Consider the following 19,838-nt stretch of genomic DNA (forward strand, 5'->3'; position numbering starts at 1 on the left):
CATTGGAATCTGGCATCACTATTACTGTATTTATTAAGATAATCAGAGTCTTCTTGTTTTTAAATACTTTATATATGTATTTTTTTCTTTTAAAAAATAATTTTATAGGGAAAGGAAGAAACCAAGCCTGACTCTTCTCCTGTACACATTCAGAATCCCTTTGAACCTACCCTTAACATCAGCAGAAATGTTAATGAAAGTCAGCTGGAAAGATTTGTACATCTGGCCAGAGAAAGTGCTTGGATTTTACAAGAGGACAAAGGTCAATCTTCAAAATCAAGTAACCACCCTTGGGGGCTGGCAGCCTTGCTGCTACCATCTGTATCAAATAAATCCAAAGCCAAGAAGCCAGGGAGAGGATCAACAAGTGAAGCAGTCAGAAAATTGTTAGAGTCTATAAAGGCTGATTCCTCAAAACATCCCACAGCTACTAGGGAGAAAAGAACTAGTAGTCCTTAGTCCTGAGGCCCATTTCCTTTTGTTTAGGAATTGATTATATCCAATAAAAATGTACTTGAAATACAGTGGGAAAACTGACCCCAGCCTTCCACAAGTTTCAGCTTTGGTTTATTCTTTGCATCTGCCTCAGCTCAGTGTGTCTGCCTTGGAGCATCTAGACCTGGCCTTCTCTCTCAGCTGCTGGAGGCCAAAGTCAGGTACTGTTTATGGAATGAATCAAAATGACAAAAGTCAAAAAAGGCTGGGGAATAAGAAAACAAATGGATGACAGAGAGATGGTACCACCTTCTTTTAGTAAAATCACAACTTAAAAAGCAATTCATTGACTACAGTGCCATCAGTCTTATTGATTGAGACTTATTTTCAACATTATGGCTTCTAATCATGTTCATGGCTATATTTATTATACATGACACCTTAAAGGCAATAAAGCATTTGTTAGGATTGGTAAAATTTAATAAAGTATTTTTCATGTTAAGAATACTATTAATTACTTTAAAAATGAAACAAAACAGATGGATGCTGCTTTTCTATGTTAAGGAATGAATAGATGAGTGGGGAATAAAGAGAATAATAAATTATTCAGACATTATAGGTATTCTCAACCCAAGTATAATTTTTTTGATATATTGTTACTAATATTTTTCAAATTATGATACTATCTTACCGGCTCTTCCTTTGCAGAATCAAAAAATAAAACTCAACCCCAATAATGTATTCTTTTCTGTTTGCTTTTGAGAAAGCTTTTGTTGAAAGTCAAGTATTTAAAAATGCAGTTCCTATGGCAATTCCCTGTAGAATCATGGTCACTCTTTTTTTTTTAGGTTTTTGCAAGGCAAATGGGGTTAAGTGGCTTGCCCAAGGCCACACAGCTAGGTAATTATTAAGTGTTTGAGGCCAGATTTGAACTCAGGTACTCCTGACTCCAGGGCCAGCCCTCTATCCACTGCGCCACCTAGCCACCCCATGGTCACTCTTTTTTAATCTCTCTATAGTTTATAACAGTTCCTGAAATCCAACTTCTTTCAACTTTCTAAATGTATTGTAAGTATCTTTTCATCTAAATTGTGAGCAAGAGAATAAGTTCTACCAGGGAGAGAGCACAAACACACTAACAAATTGCTGTGAAAGGGGGAAAACAATCTGTCCACAATAGTTGCATACAACTGGCTATTTGATCTCATGAATTTAAAAAGAACGAATGAATAGCAAAATTATTTTTATGTAGATAGAGCCGTTAAGTTTTCTAGTCCTCTGTTTAGTTTAGGGGTATTCAGCTAGGCTGATAATTGTTGCTGAAACCTTACCGATCCCCCCCACCCCAGAATCTATCTATCTATCTATCTATTTATTTATTTATTCGTTCATTTGTTTATTTTATTTGTTTGAATTTATTTTCTTTTTTTTTATTAAAGATATTATTTGAGTTTTACAATTTCCCCCATCTTACTTCCCTCCCCCCACCCCCCACAAAAAGCAATCTGTCAGTCTTTGTTTCCATGTTGTACATTGATCCAAATTGAGTGTGATGAGAGAGAAATCATATCCTTAAGGAAGAGACAAGAAGTCTAAGAGATAACAAGATCAGACCATAATATATCTGTTTTTTTCCTAAATTAAAGGGAATAGTCCTTAAACTTTGTTCAAACTCCACATCTCCTTATCTGGATACAGATGGCACTCTCCTTTGCAGACAGCCCAAAATTGTTCCTGATTGTTGCACTGATGGAATGAGCAAGTCCTTCAAGGTTGATCATCACCCCCATGTTGCTGTTAGGGTGTACAGTGTTTTTCTGGTTCTGCTCATCTCACTCAGCATCAGTTCATGCAAATCCCTCTAGGCTTCCCTGAAATCCTGTCCCTCCTGGTTTCTAATAGAACAATAGTGTTCCATGACATACACATACCAGAGTTTGCTAAGCCATTCCCCAACTGAAGGACATTTACATGATTTCCAATTCTTTGCCACCACAAACAGGGCTGCTATAAATATTTTTGTACAAGTAATGTTTTTACCCTTTTTCATCATCTCTTCAGGGTATAGACCCAGGAGTGGTATTACTGGGTCAAAGGGTATGCTCATTGTTGTCCTTTGGGCATAGTTCCAAATTTCTCTCCAGAAAGGTTGGATGAGTTCACAGCTCCACCAACAGTGTATTAATGTCCCAGATTTCCCACAACCCTTCCAACAATGATCATTATCCTTTCTGGTCATATTGGCCAATCTGAGAGGTGTGAGGTGGTACCTCAGAGGAGCTTTAATTTGCATTTATCTAATAATGATTTAGAGCAATTTTTCATATGGCTATGGATTGCTTTGATCTCTTCATCTGTAAATTGCCTTTGCATATCCTTTGACCATTTGTGAATTGGGGAATGACTTTTTGTTTTAAAAATATGACTCAGTTCTCTGTATATTTTAGAAATGAGTCCTTTGTCAGAATCATTAGCTGTAAAGATTGTTTCCCAATTTACTACATTTCTTTTGATCTTGGTTACAGTGGTTTTATCTGTGCAAAAGCTTTTTAATTTATTGTAATCGAAATCATCTAGTTGGTTTTTGGTGATATTCTCCAACTTCCTTAGTCATAAACTTCTCCCCTTGCCATAGATCTGACAGGTAAACTATTCCTTGATCTTCTAATTTGCTTATAGTATTGTTTTTTATGTCTAAATCCTGTATCCATTTGGATCTTATTTTGGCAAAGGGTGTTAGGTGTTGGTCTAATCTAAGTTTCTTCCATACTAACTTCCAATTTTTCCAGCAGTTTTTATCAGAGAGTTTTTATCCCAATAGCTAGACTGTTTGGGTTTATCCGATTGTTTTGAAAGCAAAAATCTTAACTAAAATTTTCTAAAAGATGTGTTTGAGTATGTGTTGCTTTGACTAATGAAAGCTTACATTTGATATATTCTTGTTAAATCCTTGATGTTAGGTCCCTTGTGTATTATCTATTTTTTAGTTAATAGGACAACTTTGACTATTTCTTCTTAATCTGTCTTTTCTATTTAGTAATGTTTGGGATTGCTTATCTTAAATCAGGGAGTTATTTAAATCATAGAATATCTGTCAACCATATAATAGTATGTATTCTTTATTTCCTATTCCAGCTTATAGTAAGTAGCTATAATGGCAAAAGAATAATTCATAGAGAAAAAAATGCTTTTCCTCTGATTTTCTTAATTAATAAACATTACTGTTGTTTTTGCCATTTTATTCTGTAACTTTCATCTGCTTTGATTTTCATGAAGTAACATAAAAATCAAGGGGTATGGTATGGTAGATAGAGGACCAGGGTTCGTCTTAGGGGACTGGTTTCAAATCCTGCTTCTGACATTTACTATTTGACCTAGCATAAAGCCCTTAATCTCTCATTGAGCCAGACCCTTGAAGACTCTTAAAGACTTTACTCTTGAAGACTATTAAATTTACAAATTGTGGAATTCTCCTGGGTTCAATCTGGAATCTAATGCTTACTATGTATTTCAATCTAGGTGTCCCATCTTCATCTCAAAGTCATTTCTAAAATAGAACTCATTATCTTCCTTCTCAAAGCACCTCCTTATTTCTGTGGAAAGGATCACCATTCTAGTCCTCCAGAATTTCAATCCAGGAGTCATTCTCAACTCTCCACTCATTCATATTTGATGCCCTATCTACCACCCCATCCCTCCAAATCCACTTAGTTAACAAGTCTTGTTGATACCATTTCCTCAGCATCTCTTAACAAGTCTATCCCTTAGCTCAAATTTAAATGGAGAAATGTTTTCAATACACTCAATGTTGAGAGAACTTGGATTTCAGAAATTGTTATGTGTTGTGGAGATTAAAGAAGGGTGAACATTGGATTTGTCAACTAAGAAATCATTGGAAACTTTGGAGAATCAGTGAAATGGTTAGATCAGAAGTGGGATTATAAAGGATTTAAGAAGACATCAAGGAGAAAGTGGAGGCACCTATTGTTGATGGCCTTTTCAAGACGTTTAGCCATAAAGGACAGAAAAGATCTAGGATAATGGTGAAGTGGAAGGATCAGGTGAAGTTTTTCTGAGGAAGGAGGAGACATGGGCATATTTGTATACAATAAGTAATGAGCCACTAGACAGAAATGGAAAATAAAAGAAAGGGGAGATGCCAGAGGAGATAGTTTGTTGGAGGGGATAATATGTACAGGAGCAAAAGTGGCAGAGAGTAGGTCTTTAACATGTCTCATTTTGACTTAAGCATCCCCCATTCAGAAATAGGTAAGAGATGAGGCAGAGAGTGATCCTTAGGAAGAGGAGTACGATGCCTGGGTCTAGAGTGGATTGGGTTTCTGGATTCCCTTTTTAAAAACTGGTTGCCTTGGGTGGTTATTGTCATTTTTTTCTGTCATGTCTTGCTCTCCATGGCACCATTTGAGGTTTTCTTGGCAAAGATACTGAAGTAGTTTGCCATTTTTTTCTCCAGGTCATTTTATAGAACTAAGGCAAACAAGATTATGTGACCTACCCAGAGTCTCATTTCTGGTAAAAGCATCTAAGGCTTTATTTGTACTTGGGTCTTCTTGACCTTAGACCCTGCACTTTATCTACCTGCTCCATCAGAAACAAATTCCTAAATGCATCAGAAGGATTCAGATTTTTAGTATTTAATATGAAATGAATGTAAGGTTTTTAACAAGAAGTATCAGGTCATGGCTTTCATATAATCTTCTATAAAGTTAGATGAGTCTGTAGTGTTTACACAGCAGGGAATGGCCATAGACTTGGAATATCCAAATTTTTTTCTTGTGATATTAGGAATATTTTCAGAAGTTCCCGATAGCCATATTTTAGTTTGCAAGCTGCATTATATTACTTGAAGATCTAAATTCCAGGTGAATATCATTACATTCCTGCTCAGGAATTCCCATGGAAAAATTTCCAGAAAATGTCTATTCTCAGTGAAACCTTTATAATGTTTGTACAATTAAGGATGTAATATTGCCACAAATTATTAAGAAATGTATTCTTGTCCCTATTTTTAACATGATTCCTCAAAACAAAACTGTCAAATAACTCTCAGTAAGTACATTTTGGGTGAGAGGCCCTGTGCTCATAAACCCTTGTTCTATATGTCTTACCTTTTGCTGGGGGAGGGGGGTTGTGGGACAAATGGTCTTAAGTCTCTTGCTTTGTAAGATTACACAGCTGCTAAATATCACGTGTTTGAGGCTGGATTTGAACTCAGGTTCTTCTGACTTGAGGACCAATGCTCTATCCACTGTACCATCTAGCTGCCCCCCTGTATGTCTACCTTTTTTGACTAAACTGGTGGAATCTAAGGTCCAACCCTTAAAATATTTATTTTTCCTTTCATGACAATGCTTTTTCTCTGAATCTCAGAGTTGCAAGATATCTCAGAGGTCCTCAGGACCTACCTGAGAGAATGATTGAAAGAAAAAAGCAAAAGTGCTTATGATGTGCTCTAAGCTCCGGGGATACCACATCTGGAGAACTCAGACATCCCTCTTCTCATGGAGTTATTCTAATGGGATAGAAGCAAGTCAGATGGAAAAGTCCCTTTGGGTGCAGCTAAAATTGCCTCTTTTAAGTTGTCATTTCCACAGAGAAAATCATATTTTCTGACATTAAAGGATTCTGGTGACAAAAACTTTCTCTTGAGTCTTCAGTGGTTGTGGCAGAAGCACCCGTAGAAGCAATTGCCAGCCTTAATCTTCATAGCTCCTGCTCTGCAGCTAGGATGGAAGCAGAGCTGATGGTCTGGATGGTGCTGCCATTCCCATGGATGCTTTGGACTTACTTGAGGCATTTGGTCAGTAGTTGGTGACAATGAAGGTGAGCTCTTTCCCCATTGTGATTGCTCTGCTTGATGATGGCCTTGGAGCATGGCAAAAAGCAGGAACCCTCCATCCAATAACTAAATTGTGATTATTCAGACTTTACTTGAAATCTCCTAGTGAGGCAGAACTCATGATTTCCTGAGGTTGCTGAGACTTCTTTTTAATTAGGGAAGTATAAATAATAAGCTGAAACTAAAAGCATGGTATACTATGTATGAAAAATAGTCATAAACTAATTTGGCCTATTGAATAAATATAAATTTGATTAATAATAGCACTTTTAAGGTTTGTAAAATGCATTTTTATCTCCTTTGCTCTCAAATTCCAAATGCATTATTGCATTTATTGTATAAATTGTATAAATATAGGGAAATAACCATGAACAGGGGTAGAAGCCTTGATGTTTAAGATAATTTCAGTTGCCTGTTACTTTGTTTACTCCATTCCTAAAACTGCTATATTTGTATATCACTAAAAATTATAAAGTACTTTCTTATTCTTTGCTCTTTCTTATTTACTATTCTTTCTTATACATTGCTTCTCAGGTCCCTAAATTTGAAGTAGGCAGAAGAGGTAGTATTTATTATCTTCATTTTATCCATGGAGAAAATTAACTTCCTTAGTTCCCATGGCTAGGAAATGCCAAAGCCAGAGAGGTGCTACTATTGTTTTAGTCTGTATCACTACATTGTGCTGACTCTTAAAAGTGAACAGTAGATTATGAAATGAAAATAAGAATTTTAAGTTTAATTTTTCTGGATGAATCTTTTTTTTCTTTTTTTTTTTTTTTAGTTTTTGCAAGGCAGTGGGGGGTTAAGTGGCTTGCCCAAGGCCACACAGCTAGGTAATTATTAAGTGTCTGAGGCCGATTTGAACTCAGGTACTCCTGACTCCAGCGTTGGTCCTTTATCCACTGTGCCACCTAATCGCCCCTTTTCTGGATGAATCTTATAAAATTTGAAACTTGTCATATTGGTTTTGTATTAATTTCTATAGCAGTATAGTGTCACTGATCAAATTCTTACATTTGTTCTGTTCTTTTAGACACTTCTCTTTGCTTCTTTCCTCATCATCAAGCTTTTGTGAAATAGATATTTGGGTCAGGCCAAAAAGCTCTTCCATTCCTTTGAACATTAGTTAAATTTAGAGATGAAGCAAGAGGTGAGAAGTCATAATTTACTCTCTTAGGATCTCCTTGATTTCCATGATTGCTGAACCCTGCTGCAGTGGATGGTGAGAATGAATGAATCTACATGAGATTTTATAGGCTTTGGTGGTAGCCTCCTCTGCTGGAGAACACATTAGTAATGCAAAGTGATTTTTCTTAAATTATAATTTAATATAAAGATAAGCACCATGTTCAGTTCTACTTTTGCTCACCCCCCCCCCCCAATTCCCAAGAAATGGTTAGTGTTACAGTAGGTACTGGACTGTTTCATTTTTACCCTCTCAGTAGGGAATGAGATTTCCATATAAGTAAATTTTTTAGATAGCATCCCATCAGTTTCAGCTGCTCTCTTTACAGATGATTTCTATTATCAGCTCAATTCAGGAAGCATTTATTAATTTCCTACTATGTTCAAGAGACTTTGCTACAAAAACATCAGCCAACAATAGTTTATTAAAGAACCTACTCGGCCAATTTGTGGGGTGTATGGGATGTTCAGGGAGCACTAGCACTTGGAAGGAGGGCTTGCCAAGGCCTTTTCAGGACTGTTCATTCACCTTTGGTGTTCACTTTTCACCCAGCTCTGACCTGTAGCAGGCACATTCTTGTGAAGAAGCAGCTGTCTCCGGCAGACTAAACCAGATTAAGGGTAACCGATGGGCCTCAAACCCATTGGTGAGTTAAGAGGATGACTCCCTCAAACATGTGGAATGAGGAAATGAGAACAATTTGTTCCAATAGCCAAGAAGGCAGTTGAAGTAGGTGTGGTGGAGGGAATACTTGGAGTCTGGTCTTAAATCAAAGATTCTGAGATCATCCACTGCATCCGGGCCATTGCCTTTCAGTCATCTTGACTTTTGTCTTGCTACTGGAGTGTGATAACTGGAAGAGAGAGTAAGGCCAATAACTTGGTGCAACTGTGCCTCACTTCAGTTCACAAATGAGTCCTGATATCGCCCTATAATGTCATTGATTCCCTTTAAAAACAAACCATATGTGCCACACATGGGGAGTACAAAGAAAGGCAAAAACTCAATCTCCACCACCTCATGTTCACTAACCATCTACTTGCAAGCCATTTACAGTATAAATAGGGGGTTCTTAACCATTTTTGTCATGAACTCTTTGCAGTCTGCTAAAACCCATGAAACCTTTTCATGATGTCTTTTTTAGGTTTTTTTTTCATGTCTTTAAAAAAAGCAATATTACAGAGGAAATCACTGAAATGTGCTTATCAGAATTTTGGGAAAAAATTCAGGGACCCCCTGAATCTATCTGCAGATCCTTGTCTTAGAGAGAAATGACTATGGTGGAAGCAAAGGAAATAAACTTTTGTAGTTCTCTCCTTCCCCATCTGTGCACACTGGCTTCTGATGTCTCAATTAAAATCCTATTGTCCTAAAAAACTAAATTTTTATCCCATGATGAAATTTCTTCAAGAAATTTTTCCAATTCCCTTTTTTTTTTTAGGTTTTTGCAAGGCAAATGGGGTTAAGTGGCTTGCCCAAGGCCACACAGCTAGGTAATTATTAAGTGTCTGAGACTGGATTTGAACCCAGGTACTCCTGACTCCAGGGCCGGTGCTTTATCCACTGCACCACCTAGCCACCCCTTCCAATTCCCTTTAAGTGTTGTTTTCTATCTTTTGAAATTATTTATCAATAACTTGTTTATTGTATATGTATAATACATATGTTTATGTATGACAAATTGTTAATATATTGTCTCCCTTTAGACTATATGCTTCCTGAGGGTAGGGACTGTTTTTACTTTCCTTTGTAGCTAGTAGCAAAATGCCTGTCAGGCACATGACAAGTCCTTAATACATACTTCTTACCTGCAGAAGGTGAGCTAAGGCTTAAAAAAAACCCAGGGGCAGTCAGTGCAACTGTGTGTGTGGGTTGGGAGAGAAAGCATCTTGAGAGAAAATCAGCAAGAATAGCTAGTTAATAGTATGTGGAGAGAAGTAAAGTGTAAGAAGTCTGGAAAGATAGGAAGAGACCAAGCTGGGAAGATTTTTTTAAATACCAGCTGGAGGACTTTTTATTAGATCCTGGAACTTTTATAGACAGTTAGTGGGGTGCTTGGGGGAGCAAACATGGGCATACCTATGATTCAGGAAGATCATCTTTACTTCTAAGTGCTGAATTGGTGTGGGAGATGCTTGAATTGGGGTGGAGAAAGAGTTGAAATCCAATTAGGCTATTGCAGTAGTCTAAAGACCTGAAATATGGAATCTCTATAAATGAAGGGGACAGAAAAGAGAGATATATGGAGTGAGTATGACTGAGAAGTAAAGAATAACCCCAAGATTGTAAACCTAAGTGAGTTGGAAAATGATACCCTTGACTTTAGCTTTGAACTTTCATTCTCCTGGGAAATAGGAAATAAAAGTATATGCAAAATAATTTTAAAGGGGAAGGACATCTAAGCACCAGAGATAGATGAGAGCTGAACCCAGCTTTTAAGGAAGCTAGTTTCTCTTAAGAGATTAAATGAAGCTACATCCATTCTTTTCTACCCTCATCTCCAATCTAGTTCAGGCCTTTATCACTTTATTACTTGGACTAAGGGCATCTGGTCTCTCTGTCCCTTAAGGCTCCCTACAACAAAAATAGTCATCCAGCTTTTGCTTAAAGACCTCTGGTGAGGGACAGCCCACCACTAATTGAGGCAGTCCATTCCTAATTTAGTAAATCAACTTGATAACTTCTGCTTATGACTCCTAACCCTGCCCCTAGGTATCAGCTAATAGAATTAGTCTGATACCTTTGCTCTGTGGAAGAGAAACTATCACATGCATAGTATGTGGAGAGAAGTCTGGAAAGAAAGGAAGAGATCAGGTTGGGAAGTTTTTAAATATCAAGTGGATCAAATATCAGATCCTTCAAGGTAAATGTCCCCAGTTCCCCAGACCAGTCCTCAGGTGGAATGAGCTTCACGTGCCATCATCGTCATCCTGACTGTCCTCTGGCCACTGTCCATTCTTAGTGTCCTGCCTAGTATGTGGTACCTAGTGCTGATGATCTCAGTATTCTAAGTACAGTAGAACTATCATTTGCCTAGACTTGGACTTTATACCTTTCTTACTGGTGTTTAAAATTGCATTGTTTTTTTGGGTTGCCTTATCACACAAGCTTTTGCTGGTCACTGCAAACCTCAGAACATTTTCAAACAAATTACTGTCCACACTTAACACTAGCAACACTGACTTATGTCCTTCTCTGAGACCTCACATTGCTCCCTTTTAAGTTTCACTTTGGCTCTGTGTTCTGAAAACATAACTAATGATTATAACTCTAGATGGTCCTTTATGTTTACAAAGTATTTCCCATATGTGATTTGATATATTACATATTTTATACATTATTTTCCCATAAATTATTGCAAGACTTTGAGGTGGATAATATAAATATTGAGAGGGTGCTTGGATAGCTAGGTGGATAGAGTGCTGGGCTTGGGGTCAGGAAGCCTCATCTTCCTGAGTTCAAATCTAGCCTCAGACCCTTTATGAACTGTGAAATCCTGGGCAAGCCAATAATCCCTGATTGCCTCAGTTTCATCATCTGTAAAATGAGCTAGAGAAAGAAAAGGCAAGTCATTTTAGTATCTTTGCCAAGAAAACCCAAGTGGGATCACAAAAAGTCAGACACTACTGAACAATAACATTGGTAAGTGAGAATTTTCTCTCTGGCACCTCCTCAAATAATGAAACCCTAAGTCCAAATCAAAATCCAAAACTATCCTCTACATTTTACGGATGAGAAAAGCTGAGGCTTAAGATATTTACTCATAATTATGCCTACCTAGCATTGACATAGAATTGTAAAGTTTCAAATCACTTTGAATGGTATCTTATTTGATCTCTATGATAACACTTTATCAAAGAAGATACTATTGAAAGTATTCAGTTATTTTTCAGTTGTGTTTGACTTGTGATACTCAGTTGTATAGTTCAGTTGCTTTTCATTTGTGTTAATAATTTATGACCTCATTTGGTGTTTCCTTGACAGAGATACAGGAATGGTTTACCATTTCCTTCTTCAGTGCATTTTACACTTAAGGAAACTGAGGCAAACAGGGTTAAGTGACTTGACCAAGGTCATAGAGCTAGTAAGCATCTGAGGTCAGATTTGAACTTAGGTCTTCCTCACTTCAGGTCCAGTGCTCTATCCACTATACCCCAAAACTGTCTGTAACATTATCATCATCCCCATTTTATAAGTCAGACAGAGGTTATGTAACCTGTCACAGAGTTAATTAGTGTTTGAGACAAGATTCCCATTCAGGACTGTGTCAGCAAGTCTGCCACTTTATCTATTGCCCCACCTACTTTGCAATGATTTGCCCATGGGTCTACAAACTCAGGTTTCCTGACTTCATGTTTAGTCTTACTTCCACATCCTCACATTATGAAAGGAAAAATAACATATACCAAGCATTCTGGGGATGTTCTTACTGGTTCCCGATTTTAGTAATAGCCAACCTTCACTTCTAACTTGCGCATGCTTTACGTGAGTACTTTGTACATGCCAAGTTCAAAGTTTTAAATTCATACATGTGTGACTAGCTGTCTTTTAAGTGCCATAATGGTTTTCCTAAAATGTTAAAAATTCGCTCTTTTTCCCAACTCTGATGAGAGATCAAAATATCTGTGGAGGTAGCCAAAATACTCATGTCTGGGCTGAAACTACTCATGAATATATCCTGGGAGATGTATCAGTTTTGAAAGAAGTTTTATAATTAGTTCCTATTGCAACACCTATTGCAACATGGTATCTAATTTTCAAATAAGGAATTTTAATGAATATCTATTTCAAAATAGCCAGTGGAAAAAAACTTTGGTTTTCCAACATTACTTATCAAGTTAGTTATTTCTGTTTTGTTTGGGATTTTTTTGTTTGTTTCTTTTTTTGCTACATTTTCTTTTGTCTCTGTCGGAGCTTGGTGTCCATGGGGAGAGAAATAAGCTTCTATCTTTATATGGATTTATTTGCAATTCTATTTTTTAATTTGCTCCATATTTTTACCAGCTTCATTGCCAGAGACATTAATTCTAAGACTTGAATATTTCAGGGAGTATTGGAAGCTGAAATGATGCTATTCACTTTGCTCCCCTGCAGCACTGCCAACTTTTCTTCTCTAGGCTTTAAAATAAACATGAATTTTAACAATATTTGACTCCATGGACTCAGAAATGATTAGTAATTCTTGTCTTTTGCATTTTCTATTATCTAGGCAATATTAGTGTTCTAGAAAGAGAAAAGTTTGACCACTCTGATTAAATATATACATCACCAACCTAAAATATTCATTAAGATGAATAAAACATGTGTAGCTTGTTTTAAGGGAAAACATATTTTAAGCCACTCATTTTGGGGAAATAAGTATAGCCTGCCCTAAATTCCAATCTGTTTTGCTCTTTTTTTTTAAAGTCTTTTTGGGGGGAGGCGATACTTCATAATTTTTGATTCCAAGATCCTTTAAATTTTATCAATCCATAAATTTAGGAAAGCTTCAAAAATACATTTTAGTTTTCTTTCAATATCTGTTCTTGGTGTTCTCTAAGACACAGAGAACATTCTTCAGTAAACTAAAGAGAAAGGATTTGACTTCATATTTTTAATTCACATGCATCTTATCCCCCCTCCCTGCTAATAGCTTTGATTCATTGCTTGTTTTTGAAGACATTACTTATTCTTCAGTCCATTGAGAATGGTTGTTTTTTGGCAGAGTTGGGGGGATACAGAGACTTGAAAGGGAGAGAGTAACCCCTCTATAAGCTGGGGAAAAGTCCTTGATAAGTTGATCACCCTGTGATAAGCTTAAGTAGTCTAAATAAGTAAATAATAAATACAATTTATGAGTCAGTGCTATAGGCTTCCCTCATAAATATTCAGATCTCTTATCCTAGTATTGAGATTCAGAATTAATGTTCAGAAAAACAGTCACAATCCTCTCCCCCAAAGTCATGTGGATTATGATATATTAATATTCCAAAAATTAAATCTGCATTTCAGATGAGGTTGGGGAAGGTGGTAAGACTGATCACCCCATTTAGCCAATGAAAGAAAGGATCTGAAAAAGAACTGAAGCCTGGAAGAATGACTTTACCCTTTGACGTAGGTAGTCTGGGAGCTTTTTCTCCCTTGCTCCTTGGCAAATTAATGAGTTGGAAAGTTTAAAAGGGAGTTGAGGAAGAGTGGGGGTTATACTGAAGGTAGTTGGAAGACAGCTTCATGCCTCAAGTGAAGGTCCGGGTTAAGGGTTCTAGTTAATAATATTATTACTAATACCAATACCAATACCAATAATAATAATAATAATAAAGAGAATAATAGCTAATATGATATAAGCACTTTGAGGCTTGCACTTTTTGTAGCAATTATATCATTTAATCTTCACAAGTCAGAATCTTAATACCAGCTTGGGTAAATTACCCTTTGAAAAGCACAGTTGAAAAACTCAGTTATGGGCATTTGTGTTGCTTAAGATGAGTAAACAAATTGTGGGACTCAAATGTAATGGAATATTACTGTACTAACTAATGATGAATGTAAAGAATTCAGAGAAGCAAGGGAAGCATAAAATGATGTTGAGGGAATGAAGTAAGCAAAACCAGAAAACAGTCTACACAATGACTATTGCAAAGGCAATGAAAAGAAAAAAAAATCAGACATCAAATTCAACACTACTGTGACTAAGCTGGACCTGGAAGAAGGCCAGAGAAGCAGTATTAAGGAGATGCACCTCCCTCTCTTCTTTACAGAGTGGGGATGACTATGTATGTGTAATACTGCTTACATTCATATTCAGCTGGTCTAGATAGTTTACTGAGTTAATTTTTTAACCTTTTTTTTTAAGGATTTGCAAGGCAGATGGGGTTAAGTAGCTTGCCCAAAGCCACATGGCTAGGTCATTATTAAGTGTCTGAGACCGGATTTGAACCCAGGTACTCCTGACTCCAGGGCCGGTGCTTTATCCACTTAACCTCTTTTTTAAAAAAAAATACTTATGACAAAGAATGACTCTGATTTCTATTTAGAAATGAAGGAGATGTAAAAACAAAAGATATATATTGTTTTAAATGTTTTAAACTTTTAAAGTTGGTCACTTCCATCTCCAAAGTACTACTATATCTTATTTTATATACTTACTATATATGAGGCAGTAAGTAGTAGAACAAATCTGCAGCCAGTAAGAACTGAGATCAAATCTAACCTCAGATACTTATTAACTGTGTGACCCTGGGCAAGTTACTTGACCACTCTCTTTCCTCATCTATAAATTTGGAATAATAGTAGCACCTTCCCTTTAGGGCTGTTCCAAGGATGAAATGAGATAATGTTTGAAAAGCACTTGGTAAGCCTTGAAGCACTATTCTATATAAATGCTATTATTATCATTATTCTCACTAACAAGAATAAACTCAAAACAAATAAGACTGTCACTTTGGACGCTACCCACTTTATGTTATTTGATCTTCACAACAGCCCTATGAGGTACTTTAGGTGTTATGTTTCCTTCCTATAGATAAGAAAACTACAACTAAAAGTAGGTTAAGAGACTTGCCCATGGGAGCAGCTAGGTGATGCAGGGGATAGCGCAGCTAGGTGATGCAGGGGATAGAGCACCATGTTCTATCCCCTCAGGAGGACCTGAGTTCAAATCTGGTCTCAGACACTCAATAATTGCCTAGTGATCTTGGGCAAGTCACTTAACCTCATTGCCTTAAATAAGTAAAAAATTTTTAAAAAGAGAGACTTGCCCAGAGCAAGGCAGGAAGGAAGAGTCCTAGGGTGACTTTGAACATTGGCAGCTCTGGAAGAGGACCTAGCAGAAAAGACCCCTTCAGATTCTGGTAGCCTACTTTTAGTGAGTATGATGAGGGGGCTTCTCTTCAGTTGTTTGGATTTTCTAGTCATGGAAGGACTCATAGAGATGCAGAACCCTAAAGAAATCCAGACAGCAAAGAGAAGTTCTTGTACCAGCCTTCATTCCTTATGCCTTCATTTTTTCAATGTAATCATAGTTGAGCCAGCAGGCTGAATTGGAGTTGTGGGTTAGAAATCACATTTACTGGAGGGTTGGAGCACTCCCTACAAACATAAAGGAAGAGTTAATGATGTTGTCTGGCTTTGAAGCAGTGAGTTCATGGGGCTTTTTCTGCAGCTCATTAAAATGATAATTATTCTCATCTGTGCTCAGATGATTTGATAATAAGCCAAACCAGAACTCTAATCTGAACATAGCCTTCTCCCAATAATTTCAGAAGGAAAACTTGTTTTCCACACACAGGTTGGTTAGGAACAAAGGTAAAGTCTTTTGATTTCCTTGGAGCCTTAGAATGATAGAACTTTGAGAGCTGGAAGTAATCTCAGGGAAAGCCAAGGCAGCTGTTTCTCATTGCTCTCCAGGCTATACTTCCACTACTATGCTCATATCTTTGTCCGGGTCCCCTGTCTTCCCTTTCAGCTTCATTTTATGTGTTGTCTTCCCTTATATACAACATAAACTCCTTGAGGGCAAGTATTACCATTTTTAAAATTTTTGTATTTATATTCCAAGTACTTAGCAAGTTTCCGTCTTGGGGCTCTGTTATCCTGATTGTCAATTGTCTCAGTCACCCACTACGTCTAGAACCAGACGCTATAAGCTTCTTTCTACTCCTTGGACATCTTACCAGTTTTGTCACCAGGGCTTTATTCTACTTTTCCTCACATTTGTTTTGGACTAAGTTTAGGTTAAAAAGCCCATTCTTTGCCTCATTTCTTAATCACTGAATGGGCAGCTGCCTCAGTCAAAATGAGACCTGGGGAAGGACCTTAGCTTAAACAGACCAAGATCTCCCACTGCATCCAAAGCCATCTCCAGTTGTCCTGATCCATATCTGGTCACTGGACCCAGAGGGCTCCAGAGGAGAAAGTGAGACCGGTGACTGAGGTTACGGTCCTCTTTGAGAAAAAAGGACAAATAAGACTTCTCCAAAGAAATGACTTTTCTGCTCAAAAATGTCAGCAGTCCCAAATAGACTCTCAATTTTGAGAGGGCATATTTATTCATGGGAACTACAAATCCCATGATGCCAGTCCTGAAACCTCAGTTATTCTGGACCCCATGATATTACTTTTGAATAGGAATACTAAGCTGTCACTCACTGTGTAAGGATCTTTCTGTTTTGATTTAATTTTTTTTTTTGCTTGGCAACGGAATTAAGGACTTGTCTAAGGTCACATAGCTAAGTAAGTATTAAGTGTATGAGGTCAAATTTGAACTCAGGGTTGGTGCTCTATCCACTTTGTCACCTAGTTGCCCCTGTGTAAAGGATCTTAATGAACTAAAGGGCTGAAAATTTAGAGGGTGTTGTCAGTATTTTAAGTCCTTTGCTAACATAGAAACAATTGAATATACCACCTAGTCAGCAGGTACAACATGATGGACCGGAAAGCTCCTATTTGGCTGTGCCTCCTCTTAGCAATTGCACACAATGGGAATGCCTACTCAGTGAGACCCTGATGGACTCTCCCCCTCCACCTGAATGTGTCTAACTAAAAAGACATTGACTTAAGAGCTTGTTTCCTGCCTTCAGATCTTGCCAAATTTTGTGTCACTTGGTCTATGTACAATACTTAATAGTTATGGGCCCGACTAAGTGGTAGCTTCCTCAAGTCATTCTGTGGGTCTGCCTCAGTATAGAGTTTGAGTAGAGGCAGGCTCATTATTCTCATTGACCAGTCATTCTTAATGGTCTTTAGCCACTTACACTCAAACTTCTGGAGAGCACAGAGACTGTTTATTCTTCATTATGGGTTTCCAGTTCCTGGTACCCTACCAGGGCACCATGTGTTGAGTTTTGGGTGATATAATACTTCTTATTCCTTGCCAAGTCAAGGCTGAGCCCATATGTACTGCTTTGGTGACATTTTGAAAATCACAAGATCAATGCCCAGAGGAGCAGAGGATGAGGTGTTGGAAGGAAGTCTCTTAGAACAAATCCTTATCATTCAACCATGTTTTTTTTTAATTGCATCAGCTCTTTGACAATTCAGAATGCCTGTTTAGTCAGGTACTTTCCTCCTAAGTATTCTTTTGTATTTTTCCGAACTGGAAGGTACTGAAATGGAAAAGAGTTTGATTTGAACTGCTTTTTCTATTATTGTTAAAATCATTAAAATAAAGCTAATAGGCTGCTAATAGAAGAGACCATGATGAAGACACACTGTTAGCTGCCTTTGGACCTAATTGGTTTACACCATGATTTCATTAGAACCTGAGATGCTTATGATAATGATGTCAGGAGAACCCCTAGTAATCATAAGAATCCAGAGTTCATCTGGCAATTGACCAGAAGTGGTGACATCTCTAACATCTCTGTAAGGTGAAACTATCCTGTTCCCCTCTTTTTGACTTGGAATTGGCTGGGGGGGAGGCCTAATAGATGTAATCTATGCAGTTACTCCCTTGACAGAAGTGAAACATTTTAGATTGTTTTTTTTCCCTTAGAAAAGTACAACTGTCTCTGAGGTAACACTTCACACCTCTCAGACTGGCCAATGTTACTGGAAAGGATAGGGTTGTGTGAACTCTTCCAACCTTTCTGGAGAGAAATTTGGAACTATGCCCAAAGGGCAACAAAAATGTGCATACCCTTTGATCCAGCAATGCCACTACTGGGTCTATACCCCGAAGAGGCAATGAAAAAGGGTAAAAATATCACTTGTACAAAAATATTCATATCAGCCCTGTTTGTGTGGCAAAGAATTGGAAATCATGTAAATGTCCTTCAATTGGGTTATAGTTTAGCAAACTGTAGTATATGTATGTCATGGAACGTTATTGTTCTATTAGAAACCAGGAGGGACGGGAATTCAGGGAAGCCTGGAAGGATTTGCATGAACTGATGCTGACTGAGGTGAGCAGAACCAGAAAAACCCTGTACACCCTAACAGCAACATGGGGGTGATGATCAACCTTGATGGACTCGCTCATTCCATCAGTGCAACAATCAGGGACAATCTGGGGCTGTCTGCAATGGAGAATACCATCTGAATCCAGAGAAAGAACTGTGGAGTTTGAACAAAGACCAAAGACTATTACCTTTAGTTTAGAAAAAAAGCTGATATCTTATTGTCTAATCTTTCTCTTATACTCTGTTTCTTCCTTCTCTCTTATCACATTCAATTTGGATCAATGTCTATCATGTAAACATTGTAAAAACTGGCAAATTGCCTTCTGTGGGGGGCGGGGGGGAGGGAAGTAAGATTGGAGGATAATTGTAAAACTCAAAATAAATAAAATCTTTAAAAAGTTCAGCTATTTGGTAATTGTTATGTTATATATATTGAGTTATATGTACATACACACACATATATAAAATAAATGTTTCTTCTCTTTTTATATCCAATAACTCCCTGTTACTCTGCCACATGCATATATACTCTAAGATCCAGTGACACTGATTTCCTTGCTGTTCCATGAATACAGTGTTCCATCTCTATCTAGACTCTAGATAACTAGAATGTCCTCCTTCATCTCTCTGGCTTCCCTGGTTTTCTTGAAGTTTCAGCTATAAAATCCCAGCTTCTACAGGAGGCCTTTCCTAACCACTCTGAATTCTAGTGCCTTCCTTCTGTTGATTATTTTCTGTTCTTCCTGTACATAGATTGTTTATGAGGCAGCTAGGTGGCACAGTGGATAGAGCACTGGGTCTGGAGTCAGGGAGACCCAAGTTCAAATCCAGTCCCATAATATCTGTGTGACCTTGGGCAAGTCACTTAATCCATATTTGTCTCAGTTCCTCATCTGTAAAATGGAGAGCCAAGGAGACGGAATTGGCAAGCCACTCCAGTAACTCGTCCAAGACACAGTCCATGGGGTCACATGTAGTAGGACAAAAGTGAAAAATAATAGCTTGTTTGTATTTACTTGTTTACTTGTTACCTCCATTAGATTTTAAGTTTCTTGAGAACAGGGATAGTTTTACTTCTCTTTGTATCCCCAGCACTTATCACAGTGTCTGGAAGATGGTAGATATTTAAAAAAATGAAAAAAAAAGACATTAAGGAGTAAAGAATCTTAGGCAATAAAGTCTGAGTGAATTTATAGAATTTTATATGATAATGAACTTTACAGTTTAATCCCTAGACCAAGGATTTTTATCCTAGAGTCCAGCAACTTGGAATAGAAACATGCCTTGATTGCCTTGTTTTGTAATCTTGTCTATTTTATGCTTTTTAAAATGTTATTCTTAGAAAGAGTCCATGGGCTTCCCAAGACTGACACACAAAATAGTTAAGATCCCTTGCTTTAGAGTCAAAGGGGAAAGCTAGAACCTGGACAAGATCTGAAAAGGCAGAGATTGGGGACAGACTTGTAGAGATCCAGAT

The 19,838-nt window shown here is 37.5% G+C and overlaps 1 protein-coding gene across 2 annotated transcripts in view; it reads left to right on the forward strand.

Moving 5' to 3' along the window:
• MTPAP (mitochondrial poly(A) polymerase) overlaps positions 1 to 18,666 on the forward strand; it is a 41,500-nt gene extending 22,834 nt beyond the window's left edge. Inside the window, exon 10 of one of the 2 annotated variants that reach the window (XM_074193064.1) lies at positions 109 to 18,666. In XM_074193064.1, the coding sequence (XP_074049165.1) occupies positions 109 to 459 (351 nt within the window). In that variant the 3' untranslated portion in view covers positions 460 to 18,666. The remainder of the gene's footprint in view (positions 1 to 108) is intronic. The other variant, XM_074193065.1, reaches the window with a different exon arrangement.
• Positions 18,667 to 19,838: the final 1,172 nt, after the last annotated feature.

The sequence above is a fragment of the Macrotis lagotis genome, chromosome 7, assembly GCF_037893015.1.
Source record: "Macrotis lagotis isolate mMagLag1 chromosome 7, bilby.v1.9.chrom.fasta, whole genome shotgun sequence".
NCBI lineage: Eukaryota > Metazoa > Chordata > Mammalia > Peramelemorphia > Peramelidae > Macrotis > Macrotis lagotis.